Below are 21,293 nucleotides of genomic sequence, written 5' to 3'. Positions count from 1 at the left end.
AGGGTCCCTGATCATCTGCGTGAACATGCCTTATGCATGCTGCATGGAGGCATGAGGACCGCAGATGTGGCCAGGGCAATAAATTGTAATTTCTGTACTGTGAGACGCCTAAGACAGCACTACAGGGAGACAGGAAGGACAGCTGATCGTCCTCACAGTGGCAGACCACGTGTAACAACACCTGCACAGGATCGGTACATCCGAATATCACACCTGCGGGACAGGTACAGGATGGCAACAACAACTGCCTGAGTTACACCAGGAACGCACAATCCCTCCATCAGTGCTCAGACTGTCTGCAATAGGCTGAGAGAGGCTGGACTGAGGGCTTGTAGGCCTGTTGTAAGGCAGGTCCTTATCAGACATCACCAGCAGCAAAGTCACCTACGGGCACAAACCCACCTTCGCTGGACCAGACAGGACTGGCAAATAGTGCTCTTCACTGACGAGTCGCGGTTTTGTCTCACCAGGGGTGATGGTCGGACTCGTGTTTATCGTCAAAGGAATGAGCGTTACACAGAGGCCTGTACTTTGGAGCGGAATCGATTTGGAGGTGGAGGGTCCGTCATGGTCTGGGACGGTGTGTCACAGCATCATCGGACTGAGCTTGTTGTCATTGCAGGCAATCTCAATGTTGTGTGTTACAGGGAAGACATCCTCCTCCCTCATGTGGTACACTTCCTGCAGGCTCATCCTGACATCCCTCCAGCTTGACAATGCCACCAGCCATACTGCTCGTTCTGTGCTTGATTTCCTGCAAGACAGGAATGTCAGTGTTCAGCCATGGCCAGCGAAGAGCCCGGATCTCAATCCCATTGAGCACATCTGGGACCAGTTGGATTGGATGGTGAGTGCTAGGGCCATTCCCCCCAGAAATGTCTGGGAACTTGCAAGTGCCTTGGTGGAAGAGTGGGGTAACGTCTCACAGCAAGAACTGGCAAGAACTCCTCCATGAGGAGGAGATGCACTGCAGTACTTAATGCAGCTGGTAGCCACACAAGATACTGACTGTTACTTTTGTTACTTAATTTTGACCCCTCCCCTTTGTTCAGGGACACATAAATCCATTTCTGTTAGTCACATGTCTGTGAAACTTGTTTAGTTTGTCTTTAGTTGTTGAATCTTTTTATGTTCATACAAATACTTACACATGTTAAGTTTTCTGAAAATAAAAGCAGTTGAAAGTGACAGGACGTTTCTTTTTTTTGCTGAGTTTATTTTAAAAATCAATATTTATAAACTTTGATACAAACTGCTTCGTGTTGTGTAACTGTGCGCGCAAATTACGCATTGCTCCTATTAGGAGCGTGTCTGACCGACCGACAGGCGAGAGGAATTTCCCACAATGCACTTGTCATTACCTAAGAAGTACACAGAGGTGTAGCTGTTTGACAAATGCGCTTCTTTCACAGCAGACCCCTTTCACTCTCTGCCCTGCTGTTCTGCTCGGTCCTAACGCCATTCCTTCTGTCTGGTACGTTTAACTACTTAATATATGTTTATTTATTTTTTATTATTAAGCACTTTCAGGCAACTTTACTGTAAGCTTGAGCAGCAGGTAATAGAAACAGGTCTATATGAATGCGTGTTAAACACGTAACAACACCGTTAATTTTCTTTCGTGTTGAAACTGACGCAGTTGCAATATGTGACCGTGTATCTGTGTGTTTATATGCGCTTGTCTCGGATGTTTATTAATTTAATGCTTGTGCTTATGACAAAGTATTATGTAAATAACCGCAGGGGAATGTTTTTGTAGTCATCTATCAGAGGCATACTGTATCAGTTACACTTGAAATACTCTGTGTCCTCCCACACTTGTTGTCATAGTAGGGTGGCATTATTACGTAACGTTTTGTTTATGGAAACCGCAGGCATTAATATTTCACGTCATGTTTCTTTAATGACCCTTTAAGTTACTGACACCTGCCGAAATTAACTTCAACATACCCTGCTTCAACGTAACAGAATGTCCAGTAACAGATAATGTGTGTGTGTGTGTGTATATGTTTTATTCACCAGCAATTCACAATTGTTGTTTACAGTGGCCCATCAACTACCGTCAAAACCAAATACTATAGGTTTGTCAAAATGTTGATATATTAACTTATTTACTACGCTTTCAAAACATTTAGGCTTCATCAGTCCCTTGTCACCAAATATAGTTGCACTTGCAACTCTACCCTAAGTATTCAGCATGCTGTATTTATAAACTGCACTGATGTTTAGAGAGTGCTTGGTATTTTCTGTGCATAGAGACTTCAAATGGATTTATGTCATAGAACATAGGACTTTAATTAGAAAGTCGGTTCAGTGATTTATTATGCAGTATAGATAATGTTCTGATGGATGTGCTGCTTTAGTAGAACATCAATTAATAAATGCATTTTCTATGCGAAGATAAAAAGATTAGGTGTAAAAATCATTTAAAGACCATTCTGGAATGCCGAAGATGTAAACTTAAAGCTGTGAACAATTACAGACCTGCTATCATCACACTCTGCAGCGCTGAAATTGAGCATACTCTATTTTTAGTCCTCTCTGGAAGACTATGAATGGTATTTTTAAATTATGGCCTAGCTTGTCTCGGTATCTGTGCTGAAATTAATCCTGCCATTAAGCCCAGACCTAAGTGAAGTGTTTTAGTTTTGTTTAAAACATGGTTACTATAAGTCTTTTACAGTGGAAGTGAATGAGGCCAATCCATAAAAGTATGGGCACAGACATTAACATTATACATGTACATGTTAACATCATTTTAGCGTGATAAAATAAGGGATTTAACAACGATACGCCATTTACCATATTGTAGGATTTAGGCTATCTGTGTTACATCGTCATGAAAACAAAGTTGTAATATTTGATATAATGTTACACAAAAGGGTGGTAAGTGATTTTACTCTAAAATCATGTTAACACTTATAATGTTTATGTCTTGTGCCTGTACTTTTGAAACGGTGTACATTTTAGCATTTATGGACTGACCCAATTCATTTTAATTGTAAGGACCTTACTGTAATTTTTTTTTTTTTTTTTTTTGTGGTAATCAATAGTATGCCACAAATGCTGTCGGTTGAGCTTACCTTGTATTGTACTTGTAATGTGCTAATGTAGGCTATTAATCCTATCTTACAGTAAATAAAGGCCTCCTAACAATTTTTCTTCATCTAAATCTGAGTACAGAATTGAACCCAGTACATTCCTTTAAAGGGATAGTTCACCCAAAAATGAAAATTCTATCATTTCTCACCCTCCTGGCATCACAGATGTGTATGACTTTCTTTCTTCTGCAGATCACAGAAAGATTTCTAGAAGAATATCTCATAAAATCTCAGCTCATAAATTCTCCTCCTTGCCCAGTAGGTGACGATATGCACAACGAATGCGAATCACCAGAAACGAAAGAAGAAGAATGTGGAAGTGAAATTGGAGATTTATAGTAAATTTTTAGGACTTTCAGTTGATGTCAGAAGTTTACATACACCATAGCCAAATACATTTAAACTCAGTTTTTCACAATTCCTGACATTTAATTGTAGAAAACATTCCCTGTCTTAGGTCAGTTAGGATCACTACTTTATTTCAAGAATGTGAAATGTCAGAATAATAATAGAGGGAATTTCATCACATTCCCAGTGGGTCAGAAGTTTACATACACTTTGTCAGTATTTGGTAGCAATGCCTTTGTATTATCAATGTTTTGGGTAGCCTTCCACAAGCTTCTCACAATAAGTTGCTGGGATTTTGGCCCATTCCTCCAGACAGAACTGGTGTAACTGAGTCAGGTTTGTAGGCCTCCTTGCTCGCACACGCTTTTTCAGTTCTGCCCACAAATTTTCTATCGGATTAAGGTCAGGGCTTTGTGATGGCCACTCCAATACCTTGACTTTGTTGTCCTTAAGCCATTTTGCCACAGCTCTGGAGGTATGCTTGGGGTCATTGTCCATTTGGAAGAACCATTTGCGACCAAGCTGTAACTTCCTGGCTGATGTCTTGATGTTGCTTCAATATATCCACATGATATTCCTTGCTCATGATGCCATCTATTTTGTGAAGTGCACCAGTACCTGGTGCACTACCTGGGGGGCAGTGGTGGCTCAGCAGTTAAGGCTCTGGGTTACTGATCAGAAGGTCAGGGGTTCAAGCCCCAGCACTGCCAAGATGCCACTGTTGGGCCCTTGAGCAAGGCCCTTGACCCTATCTGCTCCAGGGGCACCATATCATGGCTGACCCTGCACTCTGACCCCAGCTTAGCTGGGATATGTGAAAAAAAAGAATTTCACTGTATATGTGCAAATGTATAATGTGTGATAAATAAAATTATTATAAATTATTAATTATTATTAATTATTATCATAATTATTACCTCCTGCAGCAAAGCACCCCCACAATATGATGCTGCCACCCCCATGCTTCATGGTAAGGATGGTGTTCTTCAGCTTGCAAGCCTCACCCTTTTTCCTCTAAACATAACAATGGTCATTATGGCCAAACAGTTAAATTTGTGTTTCATCAGAGCAAAGGACATTTCTCCAAAAAGTAAGATCTTTGTCCCCATGTGCACTTGCAAACTGTTGTCTGGCTTAATGGCGGTTTGGAGCAGTGGCTTCTTCCTTGCCGAGCAGCCTTTCAGGTTATGTCGATATAGGATTCGTTTTACTGTGGATATAGATACTTGTCTACCTGTTTCTTCCAGCATCTTCACAAGGTCCTTTGCTGTTGTTCTGGGATTGATTTGCACTTTTCGCACCAAATTATGTTCAACTCTAGGAGACAGAATGCATCTCCTTCCTGAACGGTATGATGGCTGCGTGGTCCCATGGTGTTTATACTTGCGTACTATTGTTTGTACAGATGAACGTGGTAACTTCAGGCATTTGGAAGTTGCTTCCAAGGATGAACCAGACTTGTGGAGGTCCACAATTTATTTTCTGAGGTCTTGGCTGATTTCTTTTGATTTTTCCATGATGTCAAGCAAAGAGGCACTGAGTTTGAAGGTAGGCCTTAAAATACATCCACAGGTACACCTCCAATTGACTCTAATTAGCCAAGTAGCCTATCAGAAGCTAATTGCCAAATGCTTGACATCATTTTCTGGACTTTTCCAAGCTGCTTAAAGGCACAGTTAACTTGGTGTATGTAAACCTCTTACCCACTGGAATTGTGATATAGTCAGTTAAAAGTGAAACATTCTGTCTGTAAACAATTGTTGGAAAAATTACTCGTGTCATGCACAAAGTAGATGTCCTAAACAACTTGCCAAAACTATAGTTTGCTAATATGAAATCTGGAGAGTGGTTAAAAAATGAGCTTTAATAACTTCAACCTAAGTGTATGTAAACTTCTGACTTCAACTGTAAATATTGATCTGTTTCTCACCCACACCTATAATATTGCTTCTGAAGATATAGATTTAACCAATGGAGTTGTATGGATTACTTTTATGCTGACTTTATGTGCATTTTGGAGCTTCAAAATTGTGATACCCATTCGCTTGCATTGAATGGACCAACAGAGCTGAGATATTATCCTAAAAAATTTATTGTGTTCAGCAGAACAAAGAAAGTCTCTATTACAACATTCTAAGTGATAGGTTTTTGTGTGTCTGTGTGCTGTTTATTTTCCATTATTAGAAGTGGAAAAATCTCAAAATCAAACTTTTATTTAAAAGACTTTATAATTTGTCTTTTTTTTTTTTTTTTTCTTTTTTTTTTTTTTGCTGTAGATGGTGAAAAGATCTCTCCCTCTCTCCCCAACACATGCATGACCACTAGATGGACCTCATTCCTTACAAACCATAGCTTCACCCTCTCACTCAGTTGCATCAAGTCTTTGACTGTTATTGCTCTTTTAGTTGAACTATAAACCTGCCTGACACACAGTAGCTATTTGAACTTTTGTTGAACAGTTTTTAAGGTATATTTCTCTTAGGATTGTATCTATATAGTTGATCATAGAGGGCTTGGAGAAGGATTAATTAGAACATCTTTAATCTGCTGTTTAATACCTGACTGCTGAGTGATACTGGCCCACACCTTCCCGCTTTCTTCCTCATAGCTCTGTCCCACTGTGTGCTCAAGTTTGCCATAGGCCAGGATGGCTGTCCGTCTTCTCCGTTACATGGCACCGCTTGCATCCACAGCCCTGCTTCAATGCAGGCGCTCCCTTAAGAACGCAGGGCCACTCCTAACTCTGACTCCACCCACTGCTCTAGATACTGTATTTTATCAGCTGGAGTTATGGGGCTGTGGTTCTGAATGTTCTTTAGGCAAATTTAATCTAATTAGACATAGATTGTTGTGCTGTGCATTGTTTCAGGGAATTGAACACTAAGACTGTTCATCCAATGTTGAACAATGCCAGTAAGTCCTGGCTTTGGCAAAGTGTATTGGTATGAATTGGAGTGTAACTCGTTGTCCCAGTTTAGTTTTCTCTTTATGGCCCACAGATCCAGGATTGACGTGCTACAGCCATAGAAACCGCTTATAAGCTTTGTATTAGCATCATATCTGTCTGCACTCTGCAATGCAAATTGCATCTGTGCTTCTTTTCTCTCCCATCATGGCTCTAAATTCTTAAATTAATGATAAAGCTCATTACGATGCATGAAGGAAATCTCATAAAAACATGGCCAGGTCACATTTCTCCCCAAATTTGAAAGAAAAATAAGAAATTGTGATTCTTATATATGATTTTTTTATGCTGTTGTGCTGAAACTAAATGCTTTTTTATCCCAACTTCTCATTACCATAATGGTCCTGGTTAGTTTTTTATTGTTCTCATCATTCTTAATAATAATAGTAATAAAAAAAAAAATAATAATAAAATAGATAGATAGATATTAGGCTACTTAATTTTTATTTATATATATTTTTAAATTGGCACAAATTAAAGGCAGTACAACTTGAGGTACAGTTGTGCTCAAAAGTTTGCATACCCTTGGAGAATTGGTAATATATGTACCATTTTTAAAGAAAACATGAGTGAGCAGGCAAAACACATTTCTTTTATTTCTTATGGGATTCATATTCAGCTGTAGGTTATAACAGAATGGCACAAAACAAAACATGGCAACAAAGAAAAAAATGAAATGTCCCCTGTTCCAAAGTCTGCATACCCTTAGTTCTTAATACTGAGTATTGCCCCCTTTAGCATCAATGACAGCATGCAGTCTTTTGTAATAGATGTCTATGAGGCCCCAAATTCTTGCAGGTGTTATAGCTGCCCATTCGTCTTGGCAAAATGCCTCCAAGTTCTTGGTCGTCTTGCATGAACTGCACGTTTGAGATCTCCCCAGAGTGGCTCGATGATATTAAGGTCAGGGGACTGTGATGGCCACTCCAGAACCTTCACCTTTTTCTACTGTAACCACTGGAGGGTCAACTTGGCCTTGTGCTTAGGGTCATTGTCGTGCTGGAAAGTCCAAGAGCGTCCCATGCACAGCTTTCGTGCAGAAGAATGCAAATTGTCTGCCAGTATTTTCTGATAACATGCTGCATTCATCTTGCCATCAATTTCCACAAGATTCCCCGTGCCTTTAGAGCTCACACCCCCCCCCACCAAAACATCAGTGAGCCACCACCATGCTTCACAGTAGGGATGGTATTCTTTTCACTATAGGCCTTGTTGACCCCTCTCCAAACCTAGCGCTTATGGTTGTGACCATAAAGCTCTATTTTGGTCTCGTCACTCCAAATTACAGTATGCCAGAAGCTGTGAGGCGTGTCAAGGTGTTGTTGGGCATATTGTAACCGTGCTTTTTTGTGGCATTGGCACAGTAAAGGCTTCTTTCTGGCAACTCGACCATGCAGCTCATTTTTGCTCAATTATCGTCATATTGTGCTCCTTGAAACAACCACACCGTCTTTTTCCAGAGCAGCCTGTATTTCTCCTGAGGTTACCTGTGGGTTTTTCTTTGTATCCCGAACAATTCTTCTGGCAGTTGTGGCTGAAATCTTTCTTGGTCTACCTGACCTTGGCTTGGTATCAAGTAATCCCCGAATTTTCCACTTCTTAATAAGTGATTGAACAGTACTGACTGGCATTTTCAAGGCTTTGGATATCTTTTTATATCCTTTTCCATCTTTATAAAGTCCCATTACCTTGTTACGCAGGTCTTTTGACAGTTCTTTTCTGCTCCCCATGGCTCAGTATCTAGCCTGCTCAGTGCATCCACGTGAGAGCTAACAAACTCATTGACTATTTATACACTGACACTAATTGCAATTTAAAAAGCCACAGGTGAGGGAAATTAACCTTTAATTGCCATTTAAACCTGTGTGTGTCACCTTGTGTGTCTGTAACAAGGCCAAACATTCAAGGGTATGTAAACTTTTGATCAGGGTCATTTGGGTGATTTCTGTTATCATTATGATTTAAAAAGGAGCCAAACAACTATGTGATAATAAATGGCTTCATATGATCAATATCCTTGTATCAGTCATATGATCAGTCATATTTTCAAAATCAATGTCAAAATTTCACAATTTCTGCCAGGGTATGCAAACTTTTGAGCACAACTGTATAAATACTTTACAGTTTAAATAATAGACCTTTTTTTTCTTATTTTGTGCATTACAGTAATAAGGATGGGGGGTGCTTAAGTGTCATGAAGGTAATGTCGCAATGCAAAAAATAGACTTCACTTTGTTTAAACAAAATATGATTTCTTATTTTTATTACTTTTGATTTTAGGATGAAATATGATGGGAAATGTTCTTGACAGGCTTCATGAGATTCACCCTTACATACATTTTTATTTAAAATTAAATTGTTGTCTTAGTCTTACAGAAAAAGAACTTGAGGGTTGAACCTACTAGGTTATACTGAGGTTATACCTTTTAATTGCTTATTAAACTAGTCAAATAATCAGTCATCTTTATCATTAATCTCTTTCCTGTGCTTGTACTGTACATTTGACCATTGTTTAAGTTAGAAAATATCTCTGCCTACAAGGTCTCCATTTGAATTGGTGGGGGTGAGGGGGGTACTTTGTTTAAACACCATCTTTACAGATCCTGTTCACCTGTCTCTCTTTACACAGTGATATTAATCAGTCTTCCCCTGCATGAAAAGCGGTGGCCGTCTCGTGATTGGCCACTCTAAGTGTCCATCTCTATGACTTACATCTGTGTTGACCTGTGTTGTCTTCTCTCTCCTTCCTCTCCCTCCTATGTTTGTCTGTATTTCTTTTAGCCGGAGTGTTAGGAGGGTGTTTTAGCAGGTGACTTCTGTCTCGCCACTCTCTCTTCTTCCAGCAGCATCAGCGCCAGCTATGTCCGGATTCAATCTACTGCATCTGGTCACCCAAGGCCAACCTGTAAAACTCAAGGCCTGCGGGCTCCCCTCAGGTCACCTGGATGCTGTGTGTGTGTGTTTGCAGTGTTTGCAGTGTGCTCTGCCTCCTCTGACACATGCTTTCCTATGTGTGGGCACACGAGCAAGAGTATTGGGCAAGGGGTGTGTGTTTGGTTTGATGGTAAGATTACTTGTGGAGAAACTAAAGGCAGCCTATTGACCTTTACTTCTAGAACTGGATGGCAAATGTCTTTTTTTTATTTTGACTGGCCTAATATGGAAACAAAGGGCTTCTGCGCTGTGGTGATGTCTCAACTTAAATGAAAGAATATTTTAGCCTGTGGAAACGTCCTCATTTGTCCAAAGCTGTATGGAATCTGGCTGATATTCAACAGGTGAACAGATAATACTTTTTTATAGTAAATGTTTTTTTTTCTAATTTATACTATAAATGTTATTTTGTAAATGGACATCCATGCACTTCCTGCCAGAACATTTGGAAACACCTACTCATTCTATATTATTACATTTTGAACATAATAGAATAATAGTAAAGTTATTGAGTTGTTTTTTCTGCATTTGACGACCCCTTGCCCAGAAATGTCACATTTGCTTTGCTCCTTTTTTCCATATAGCTCTTCAGTTGTTCATGGAATAACACTTAACTCACTGTTTTACCTTCTTTTAAGCCTGCATGCCCAGTCAAGCTTTAACATTAATTCATTTCTACTGTTGCTTTGTTTTTAAAACATTTTCCTTTTGAGGGCAATTTTTTTTTAATCACAAAAATTGTTAAAACCTTTCATTTAGACAGATAGTTTCATAAAGATTAATCAGTCAAAGTAATATTGTAAAATTAAGAACCTCCTGTGTCAAAATGGTAAAACAAAACTAGATTAGAATTTCCTGAAGGAAACACCAGTGCCTGAAAGCCAGCAAAATTTATCGGTTTATCTGTTTTAGTTTCCTAATGTGATTTGTTTTTCGAAAGTATGCAGTAATGGAAAGTGTTATCGTAAGTGTTTTCAGTGGAGGAAAACAGCATTCCATTATGTATAAGAGGCGTAAACACATAGCAAATCAATGCATTTTCAAGGGAAAACCTTATAATGTGGACATGGCCTTAGGGTGAGGAGATTTAGAACAAACACTTGCCAGAATGTTTAAGGAATGTAAGTACAGTTCTGCCTTTCAAGCACTGTAAAAGTATCTGTTTGCAATGAGCTGCTTAAAATTTATAGGTGAGAAGAACCATGAAAAAATGCCTGGGGAAGAAGAGATATTTTTGGTTTTAAGTGATACAGCCTAAAGGGGATATGCTAAAAAAAAATCTTGCCTCTAATTATGAAATAACTTACACTTGAGGTTATAGCAGAGGGATGTTGGAGGAATGTTTTGATTTGTAGAGTGACCTCTCAGTGCACCAAAACTAAATCATTTGCAGGGGGTGACACGGACCAAATTCCTGCATTTCTTTAAATGCCTCCTTAGAGGCTATTCTAGACAAACCAAGAAATAAAACACTTTTTTTTTTCATCCCCCCTTCCTTTCTCAAAGTATAAATAGGGTTCAAAACCATCCATGCACAAAAAATAGGAATTCTCTCTCTCTGTTTCACTAATAAGATCCAGAAGTTCCTCTCACAGAGACCAGAGGAATATGGGAGAGTCCTGCAGGGAGGGGACCCCCTCCTCTGTGTACTCTCCTCCCCTCTTCCCTGTGTTTGTCAGAAGTAACTTTGTACTTGCTGGACAGAGAAGGCCCATCAATGGAGCCCATTCAACAGAGAGACCTTTAAATACCCCATTATTTCCTCCTCTAACATGGATTCAGTCTTGTCGAGAGGAATTCTCCACATAGTCCAAGGAAAGGTAGACCAGAACACTTGCTGTAAAACTGGCTGAACAATACATGAGCTGGACCGACCCCACAAGTACACTGCAAAGTATGAAAAACAATGATTATTAGCTTAGAAAAGGGAGGGAGAATGCACTCTATATTGGGAAATTGCAGTAGAATTGGGTGTAATTTAAAATTGCTGCATGTCCCAGTGACTAAATGGTGTACAGATGACTACATGCTTGTCTTCTTTTTAGCACCTTAGCAATGCCAAAATTTATATTTCTGACTAAACTGCTTGAAGTCTACATTTCATTGGATATTTGAGCAAGGATGTGACCACATTTCCCCTACAACTGTGTCACTTTATGAAATGACCATTTTGATGTTTATTATGAATGGGATTCTAAATGCATTCTTATTACTTATATTACAATTATATAATCAGTTGTCTGGAAGTTGGGAAATGCAAGTTATCACTGTCAAAAAACATTTGCCTTGTGGTGACAATTAGTCGGCCCTCAGTTTGACCTCTAGAGGTCAGCATGGTTACAAAGCTAGGAAACAAGTGTACTAACCCCTGTAGCAGTAGAGATGGCCTTCTGCGCAACATCCAACATGAGCACTCATCTAGAATGTCATAACTTAAAGTATATGTCACACAGGGAAAATCTAATTTGCCTCAGTGTAATACTTTGGCTGTAGCACATCACTGAATTGGAAGCGTATGAATTGTGAGCGTGTGTGTGTCACTGAAATTTAGATTTTCCCAAGCAAGAGTCAACTTATTAATTAAAGAGGACAGATTCTTGTCATTGTCCAAATAATTTACAACAAAAATGATCAAACAAAAGTGCTGACTCCTGCTTGGATAGAGTCCCGTAGAAAATTACTAGACTAGAGTGATAATTGTTTCTTGTGGTTTGGCGCTTCAATTTTATGGTTATAAGGGACACTTACTTTTGTCCTACCTTAATTTCTGCCCTGTAGGAACATGCCGGAGCAAGAAGACATGGCCCAAAACCTTCCCAGAGGAGGAGCTGAGGAAGCGATTGACCCCCATGCAGTACCATGTTACTCAGGAGAAAGGTACAGAGAGGTGAGTTGCCCATCCTAACTCAAAACTACAACATACACTACCAGTCAAAAGGTTGGACACACTTGATTGAATCTGTTTCTCATGATTTTTAAACATTTAAGATCTAAAGGCTTATGCATAAATGCTTGAAATTAGTTTTGTACACAAATATGAATTTTGTCTGCGTATGTATTTCTAAATGAAACTAAAATTAAATAAATTTTTTAAATGGATGAGTTGGATCAGAGTGTGAAGGAAAAGCAGCCAAGTGCCAAGCATACATGGGAACTCCTTCAATACTGTTTAAAAGCACCTCATGATGTTGGTTGAGAAAATAGTGTACAGAGCTGTAATCTAGGTAAAGAAGGCTACTTTGAAGAAGCTAAAATGCAAGATGAAAATGTAGAACATAGTCAGAAAAAAAACAAGTAGGTGTGTCCAAACTTTCGACTGTAATGTATAACACAGGAAGTCTGCACAGTTGAAATCAGGGACTTTACCCTTTGTCAATTTCGAGGGATGCACCTATACTGCAAAAGTCTGTTCTAGTGAATTGTGACTACCCAACACATAGCACTCTCACATAAACATCCTCTGCGTTTCTTTTATACGTGACTGATAAATGCACGGCACATTTTCTTCTGAATGACCCGAGGCAATGAAATGCCGAGGAGTAGGAGGACAAATGAGCTTGTTTGCAGAGTGGAAGGGAAAACACTGACTCTTACCCTGTTTCCCTCCATCGCTCAGTGGTAAAACGCACGTGGAGAAAGTATTTATTGGCCCATTGGCAGTAGGAATGTGAAAAATGCCCTTAGCAGGTCTGAGGAGAGGAGAAGTGGATTTTGGGGCCTGAACTAACTGTATACCTTCTTGATCATTTTAATATATGAAGTTTTGTTTTGTTGTTGTTGTTGTTTTTTAGTTTTTTACTTTTATTCCTAGTGCTTTTACAGGAAAATATACAGATAACAAAGAGGAAGGAACGTACCACTGTGTTGTTTGCGGCACCCCACTTTTCACGTAAGTGTCCAGAGTGGCCCATCTTCAAATTTCCCACCTCAACTTTGTTTTGGGTATTTAGAAACCTCAAAGAAAGTGAAGAGGCTGCTCTCTTTAATAATGTTTTAGACTTCCAGTTTGTTTTGGTCATCTGTTCTTTGCAGTTAAATAGCATACTTTTGTTAGTTAGAGAGACTTGCGTAAAGGCTGTCTGATCCGTTTGCAGTTTCAACACTAAAACAACTAGTATTTGCCAATAAATCAGAGCATTCTCAGAACAGAAGGTACAGTAGCTCAAGCTTCTGTATTTGTCCAGTCTAATTGGCACTACTTCTCATATGGCCCAGCAGTGGACTTGGTTAGATGTGTGTAGCCAGAGGTTAAATTCTACCTGACGGGGTGTCCGAAGCGGGCCCAGACCCAGTCACCTTTTTCTCAGCTCACTGAAGAGCATCAAAGGCAGCAGAATTTACAGTTAGTGTTGGCTCAGGTCTCAGTGATATTCCCAAAAGAGACAGACCAAGTATAACATAACATAATCTGTAATTGGACTGAATGCAGAGTTCAGAAAAGCTTTTGTCGTCCAAAAAAAACAAAACCTATCCTTACATGTTTGTGTCTTCATTTGGATATTTAATGTTTTCGTTTCTATTTTATATTGACTGTACACTGTTTTAAATGTTTTTATAGGTCTGATAAGAAGTTTGACTCTGGATCAGGTATGAATTCTTCCTCCCCTGTAACAGAACTGCAGCATATATAATTTTCTAATACTTAAGCTTTAGTAAGCATGAAATCAAAATTGACCCTAGTTACTTTCTTAACATACTGTATATTCCTGGTCATTTCGTGAACAATAAATGTTTTGTCATCATAATCTTTCTTTAAAATTTACTTGCTCCGCCTCTGAAATTACCTTCCTTTTTTGCTGATTTCACAACCTCTTATATTTCATATTTTGTCGTTGAATATCTTGTTTCACATAGAAATGTCTCATTGTGGAAGTAAATGAATTACGAACAGTATTTAATATTGACTTTAATGTTAGAGATACCAAAGAATTCATATATAATTTTACACATGAACACAAAGGCCCAGCCAAAAATGGAAATTCTGTCATCATTCACACACTCTTATATTGGTCCATTTCCAAACCAGTATGAATAGGAAAAGGTAGACATAATGTCATCCTCAGTCACTATTCACTTCCCTTGCATCCTTTTTCCATACACTAAGTAAATGGTGACTGAGGCCTTGGAAAAGAGATGCAAGGGAAGTGAATGTTGACTGATACTAACATTGCCTAATATTTCCTTTTGTTTTCCACGAAAGACAGGAAGTAATTTGTGTTTGTAACACCATGAGGGTGTGTATTGTGCAAATGATGACAAAATTATCAATTACTCTTATTCTTTAGATGCAAAACAGAATTTAAGCACAATTGTTTCTCTAAAAAAAAAAAAAAAAAGATAAAATGGATACTGAGTGCTCATTGCACTCTTCTCTTGTCCACCTCTCTTGTTCTCCACAAAGGGAGTGTTTGAACTCATTAACCTCCTTCACGGTTGATTGCAAGGCCGAATGTGTATCCAGTCAGCTGCCTAATGGGCTCTAAATGTGGGGCACGAAATCTCACATGCTCCTTAATATTTGAGTTACAGCACCTACATGAATCAACACACTGATTTAAGAAGCTTACAAAACATCCAGTTATTTTAATGAATGCTATCTGTTCCCGCAAGATTAATGACATTGGCTGTAAACATACTTTGGAATTTTCTGACTCTTCATTTGTCCACATCAAACACTGCCAATCCATCTTCCTTAGTAATTAGGAAATAACTCTGATGAATTTGTGTACATCTTTCAGGGAAGAGGTATGTGGAGGTTTGTTTTTGTTTAGCAGAAAACTAATGCAAACTTTTGAATTGATGGAGTTTAAAATCTATCCATAATGGTCTTGTTAAAGGCAATATGTTGGTTATTTTGACAGATTTTGATGTTCTAAAGTAACTTAAAGGTTTATAGGTGTACTCAGTAAAGTTTCCCTCATTAAAAACATGTTTCACCTAAAGAAGTGAATAGTAATTAAATTTTTTTTTTTTTAAATCATCCACACTCGCATGAAATTTGTGTAATGCTCCAGTCATATCAGTAGCTTAATAAATATGGCAAGCTGATTTAGCTTTTAATGCTCCCAGCGTTACTCGTTGTAATTGCATTTGTACAAGTAATATTTCAATTAGAGAGTTCTACAATATATTTTCTACTAGTAAGAATTCCAGATACAGAGCTCTATAATTGATTTTTTTACTAGTAAGAATTCCAATACAGAGCTCTCTATTTGCATTATTACTAGTAAGAATGCAGTTGCAGAGCTCAACAATTGAATTTCAGAGCTCTGCTATTGCATTTTTACTAGTAACATTTCCAATTTAAGAGATCTTCAATTGATTTTTTACTAGTAAGAATTATAATTACAGAGCTCTCTAATGACATTATTACTAGTAAGAGTGCAATTGCAGGGCTCTACAATTGTATTCTTACTAGTAAAACTCGTATTCTTTAGATACAAAACAGAATCGATTACACCCATTTCTCTTTCCAAATCCCACCTGAGGTATGCTACATTTCAAAATAAAGGCCATGTGTGGTGTGGTTAGATATATACGAGCTTATGTAGTGAGCATAATAATTGCATTCACATAGTGTCAGAATTACTGTAATATCAAGATGATGACACGGATATGCTTTGTTAGAGAAGGATAATATTTAATAGCAAAGAAAACACACCAAGTAACACTCGCTATTATAAAATGTAATTAAATATTATAATAAAATAAATTATTATTATTAGGCTACCTATCCATGATTTAAATATTTAAAGATCGTTCATAGGACACGGGTTTTGGTCAAACAGACACAGCAATATTCTGAACACATTTTAAGAATCACTAAAAGGACACTGGATCATATATCTATTTTCAACAAAAGTTACATTTTATAAATAAAGTATAATTATATACATTTTCCTGCCTGCCAATTTATACAAGCCAGATGAATATGCATGAGGCTCCATTACCAATGAGATTGCACTGAATAGAGAACTCTACAATGCAATTCTTACCAGTAAGAATCACTATTGTAGAGCTCTAAAATTAAATTTTTACTTGAAAGCATTCAATTACAGAGATCTACAATTGCATTCTTACAAGTAAAAATGCAGTTATAGTGCTCTAATTGAAATTCTTACTAATAAGAATGTAATTGCAGAGCTCTGCAGTTAAGCATATCTTTAATGCGATTTTCTTTTTACTAGGAACAGTTCAATTAGAGAGCTCTCTAAATGGAATTTGTACTAGTAAATAATTAAATTAAAGAGCTCTCTAATTGAATTTTTACTAGTAAAAATCTCTGTAATTGGAATTCTTACTAGTTAAAATTAAATTGTAGAGCTCTAATTAAAAAAGAATTGGAGTCAATGGAAACATATGACAAAGTAAATGTTCAGTTGTAGACTAGACCTCTGTAATTTGAGTTTTTACTAAAAAAAATGCAATTGTGAGCTCTTTAATTGCAATTCTTACTAGTAAAAATTCAGATAGAGAGCTCTCTAATTGGAATTCTTACTAGTAAAAATGCAATTATGACAAATAACGCTGGGAACATTAAAAGATAATTTAGTCTTTTATAAATAAAAGCTTATTTTTAAAGTATTTTAAAGTTTTGATGGTTTTAATCTTTTATTTGCATGTTGAGATCACATGATTTTAATGTGGTAGGGCAGGTAAGCATTACATTTGGTTCATAGTTGTAACTGCAGCTTTCTTTTAAGTGCTGCCTCAACATAGCCCAAATGAAGTTTGCTGTTGTAATGGCATAAATTTCTCTTATGAGTTTAAGATGTGTTTAAAATGTTTTCTTTTTTTTTAAGCTTGAAAAGACTCATCAGCTCAGACTTAATGAATGTTGAGTTGACGCTAAGTGTACACAATGCCATTATAATATATTGCACTAATGGTTTGTCGATTCATTACAGATCTGAGCTTCAAATCCCATACAGTACTTGAGTGTTTCACATGCTTTTTTTTTTTTTTTTGCTCTCTGAACGACGTATATGTGTATGCATGAATTCTCCACAGAAAACAGCACGAAATGAGAAACATCTGGGGCCCATGTTGAAAAATCGGTTTTTCGTTCAAGTCAAATGTTTTCTGTCTTCGCTGTTGGCATGGAAGCCAAACGTCCTGCATTGCATACAGGCAGTGCTGCAGCCTGGACTCATATAGACTCAATTTCCTGTTTTGTTAGAGTGCTGCTGCTACACTGCTCCATTCACTGGGCTGCTCGCCCTGGCGATAAAGCTCTATTAGATCAGCCCTGCAACGATCCGCCGGGATTCTCCTGGTCTGAGTCATAGGATTCCTATATTGCCCCTAGAGCTTCCTGTGTCTGATTGGAATTTCGTGGCTTTGTAGTTGTGGCCAAGTGTTAGGGAGGAGAGAGAGGGGGACCGGTATCGATGGCGAAGGGGGATGTTCAAGGGGAAAGTATAGAATGGGCGGGTGGGTGACTGATAGACAGTGTCTAACTGACTTCTGTTTTTTTAACACATAGTATCACAGCAGTGAGCCAGCTCCTGCTTCCTCAAGCCTGACCTGGTCTCACGGCGAAAGGTAAAATCATCTTGAGTTGTATGGTGATACTTATTTATCAAGAGAGAACATGCTGTTGGTTACTGAAATGACTTCGAATGCCAAAACTCCCACTGTGGCCCTTGAAAAATCTACCTGTGTGATTCTCTGTTATTATTAAGAAAAATTTCTCTTGATTAAAAGACACAGTTTCTGGATTACTTATAGATGTCTCTGTCTCTGCACATTAAGTTGAGGTAGAAGAAAGTATTTTAACTTAAAAAAAAATAAAATAAAACAATTTACCTTTCTGACGGACCTCAAAATAAGCAACAGTCTTAAGTCATGCTTCATGACACATCAAGGTGCTAAGTATTTGTGTGCTCAGTATTGTTGTACAGAAATTTGGTAGGTCTGTTGTAAAAGACCTAAAGAAATGTGTCTGCAGTGTCTGTGTAGTAGTAAGTTCCCAAGGTTCCTCCTCTCCAGACGTTCCACCTTCTCAGAGAGCCATGTGCAGGACCACCCATGAGCCACAACAGCCATTCTTTCCACTTGCAGTCCTGTTACTGGGCAGAAACTTTCCAGATGAAAGAAACGTGATTCTGAGACAGCTCGTAACTCTGCTGATAACGCTGTCCATTTTTTGGTGAGGTTTATTTCACTTCCTGACCTCATGAGACGATGGCCAGCAAAGTTGTGTAGATAAAAGATCACTCTGGATTTGCGAGAAACAAAATTCAGTTCAGTATAGTTGTGATGTGGATGTCTCATTTGGAGCCTAGCTACTTATTATTGAAAACTTTCATGAATTCTCTTGGCAAAGAAATTAAGTTACAATGCACAAATATTTTTCTCAAAATCAACATGAAACAGTGTTCGCAACCCATTTTACGTCTGTAATGAGACACATTTCTAAGTGAAATAGCATCTTCAACAAGAAAATAATGTGAAATGGGACATATCTTGTAATATTTGTCCAAAATTATCATTTTATTTTGTCGACATTAAGCGGAAATTTCATTGACGACAAAAGGAGCAAAACTTGCCCTACATTGTCTGATGCTCTTGTCAAAAACATCTTCACAAACTGCTGCTTGACATCCAAGCAAAAATATTGCTGTTGCTTCACATTCTATGCATATGCTGTATATTTTATAAAGGTTACTTCTTAGAATGCATTGTTGCTGAGAAATATAGAGAGAGAGGTGCCAAGAAGTAGTGAGTGTGTATTCCATCCAGAATGAACTTAAGTTTCATGGTAGACCAGGAAGTGTACCAAAACTAAAACTTGTAATGCAAGAGATGGAAACGCACATTATAATGTGTTTAGAGGTTTGTAAGGTCCACCCACACATTTGCATGAAGATTAACTTTGCCCTTCATGTTTTTTTAATTTTGCAGGATGGCCTTCCTTTTTTGATTTGATCAATAAGGACTCCATCACACAAACAGATGACTTTTCATATGGCATGCACAGAGTGGAGATAACCTGCAGTCAGGTACAAAAACCTGGGGCCTCCTGTGTATATTCATCCTAAATGTGACCGTATGATAATATCCTAAATAATCCTGCAAACTGTTTTTTCAACGGTTTTATATGATTTGAAATCGCCCTCACTAAGATGTTTTTTCCTGCCCTTTCTTTGTAGTGTGGTGCTCACCTGGGCCACCTCTTTGATGATGGACCCCGGCCAACAAGGAAGCGCTACTGCATGAACTCAGCTTCCCTCAATTTCCAATCGAAAAACAGTGCCTCTGGGGGGGTGGAGCCAACCGAAGGCGCTGGCCAATCACCATCTTCTAGTAAGAATGAAGCTCTTTAATGAGACTTGAAATGGACCAATCAAGTTGCAGATGTCACACAGGCTACTCCAAAGTCACTCCTGAACTTCCAAATGCAAATATATTCTCAGCATCATTTGTCCAAATTATGGGAATGGTATGCATGGAATGCAATATCAGATAAGAATGATCTAACGTTTGCTCCTCAACTTTATTGCTTAATGGAGGGGGATAAAGTGATAGTTCACCCAGAAATAAAAATATGACTTTCTTTCGCTGTGGAACACAAAAGCAGATGTTAGGCAGAATGACATCCTCTGTCGCTATTAACTTTCACTGAATAGAAAAAAGATGAAACCAAAGTGAATGGTGACTGACACTAGCATACTGCCTAACATCTCCCTTTGTGTTCCATTGAAGCAAGTCATATGGGTTGAATAAATTATGACAGAATTTTCATTTTTGGGTAAACCATACCTGAAAAATAAAGTGATCTAGAAACCTGGTATTGCTCCCAAGAAATTTGATGTGCTATTCTATTTTTGAACACTCAATGGTGGATGTCATAATGTTAAGAATATAGACTCATATTTGTTTTCTGCACAAAGATATATTGAAAGCCCATTGATTGGAAACAAATTATATAGGTATACTTTCTCAGAGTGCCGTGTTGTTTTTGAAGTGACATGTGATACCGGGAGGCCATGAAGTCTTAGGAAAATGCTATGCAAGTGCTCCTGTGAGCAGTAAAATAAGCAGCGAGTGGAGAACAAAGCATTCTTTGAAATAAAATGGAACAGATGACAAATGTTTAGTCTGAACACAAATGTAGCCTGACTTTTAAGGGTGCTTTTTTTGGTCTCCCTGCTTGCAGTGCCTATTTTTCTGAGTTGAATATTTTCTTGGATATTAATTCACTTTGATTGATAGACTTTTATTGTTCATTATTCATATTGACCAGTGTGATTAAAGGGTTATTAAGAACAATTTGTTGTTGTAAGTTTTGTTTCGCACATATAAAGGACACATACTAAACATATTTTATTTGGTGTAGCATTTTTATTTCTACCATTTAATACTACTATTGTTTTACATATGCTATATACAATACTATACTCCAAAGCTGTATTATGCACACATTAAAGGGATATTTCACCCAAAAATTATCTCATCATTTACTCACCCTAATGCCATCCTAGATGTGTATGACTTTCTTTCTTCTGCAGAACACAAACAAATATTTTTAGAATATCTCCACTATATAGATGCATACAATACCAGTCAAGGGGGTCCAAAACTCACATATAAAGGCAACATAAAAGTAATCCATCCAACTCCAGTGGTTAAATCCATGTTTTCAGAAGCAATATGGTAGGTTGTTTGTAAAAAAACTGATTTTTGTACTATAGATTTTTGTTTTTGGCAATTTGCATTCTTCATGCACATCGCCACCTACTGGTTGAGGCTTGTGAAAGGTGGTGATTTATAGTAAAAAAAGGACTTAAATATTTATCAGTTTCTCACCGACACCTATCCAGGGCAGCATTAACGCACGGGCTTAAGCAGCAGCTGCAGGGGGGCCCCAAACTCCCGGGGCGTGGGGTGGGAGTCCGCTGTCGAAGTTCTCGGAGGGCCCGTATGTAAACGCATTCAGCGGG

At 38.1% G+C, this 21,293-nt stretch overlaps 1 protein-coding gene across 3 annotated transcripts; it reads left to right on the top strand.

Annotated features, from left to right (window-relative positions):
* Positions 1-1,314: 1,314 nt before the first annotated feature.
* Positions 1,315-20,674, top strand: LOC127436953 (methionine-R-sulfoxide reductase B3, mitochondrial-like). Of its 3 annotated transcripts, XM_051691500.1 has the most exons (8): positions 1,338-1,474; positions 5,726-5,916; positions 9,196-9,350; positions 12,127-12,235; positions 13,160-13,237; positions 13,907-13,935; positions 19,255-19,352; positions 19,503-20,674. In XM_051691500.1, the coding sequence occupies exons 3-8, from the start codon at positions 9,275-9,277 to the stop codon at positions 19,674-19,676; spliced, it is 564 nt and encodes a 187-aa protein (XP_051547460.1). In that variant the 5' UTR covers positions 1,338-1,474; positions 5,726-5,916; positions 9,196-9,274; the 3' UTR covers positions 19,677-20,674. The 3 variants fall into 3 exon arrangements, with proteins under 3 accessions (XP_051547458.1, XP_051547460.1, XP_051547459.1); XM_051691499.1 differs by lacking the exon at positions 5,726-5,916; XM_051691498.1 differs by lacking the exons at positions 5,726-5,916; positions 9,196-9,350 and having other exon boundaries at positions 1,315-1,474.
* The last annotated feature ends 619 nt before the right edge of the window (positions 20,675-21,293 follow it).

The sequence above is a fragment of the Myxocyprinus asiaticus genome, chromosome 47 (genome assembly GCF_019703515.2).
Source record: "Myxocyprinus asiaticus isolate MX2 ecotype Aquarium Trade chromosome 47, UBuf_Myxa_2, whole genome shotgun sequence".
Taxonomy (NCBI): Eukaryota; Metazoa; Chordata; class Actinopteri; order Cypriniformes; family Catostomidae; genus Myxocyprinus; species Myxocyprinus asiaticus.
The sequence above is the reverse complement of the archived record's forward strand: the minus strand, read 5'-3'. Positions and strand labels throughout refer to the sequence as shown.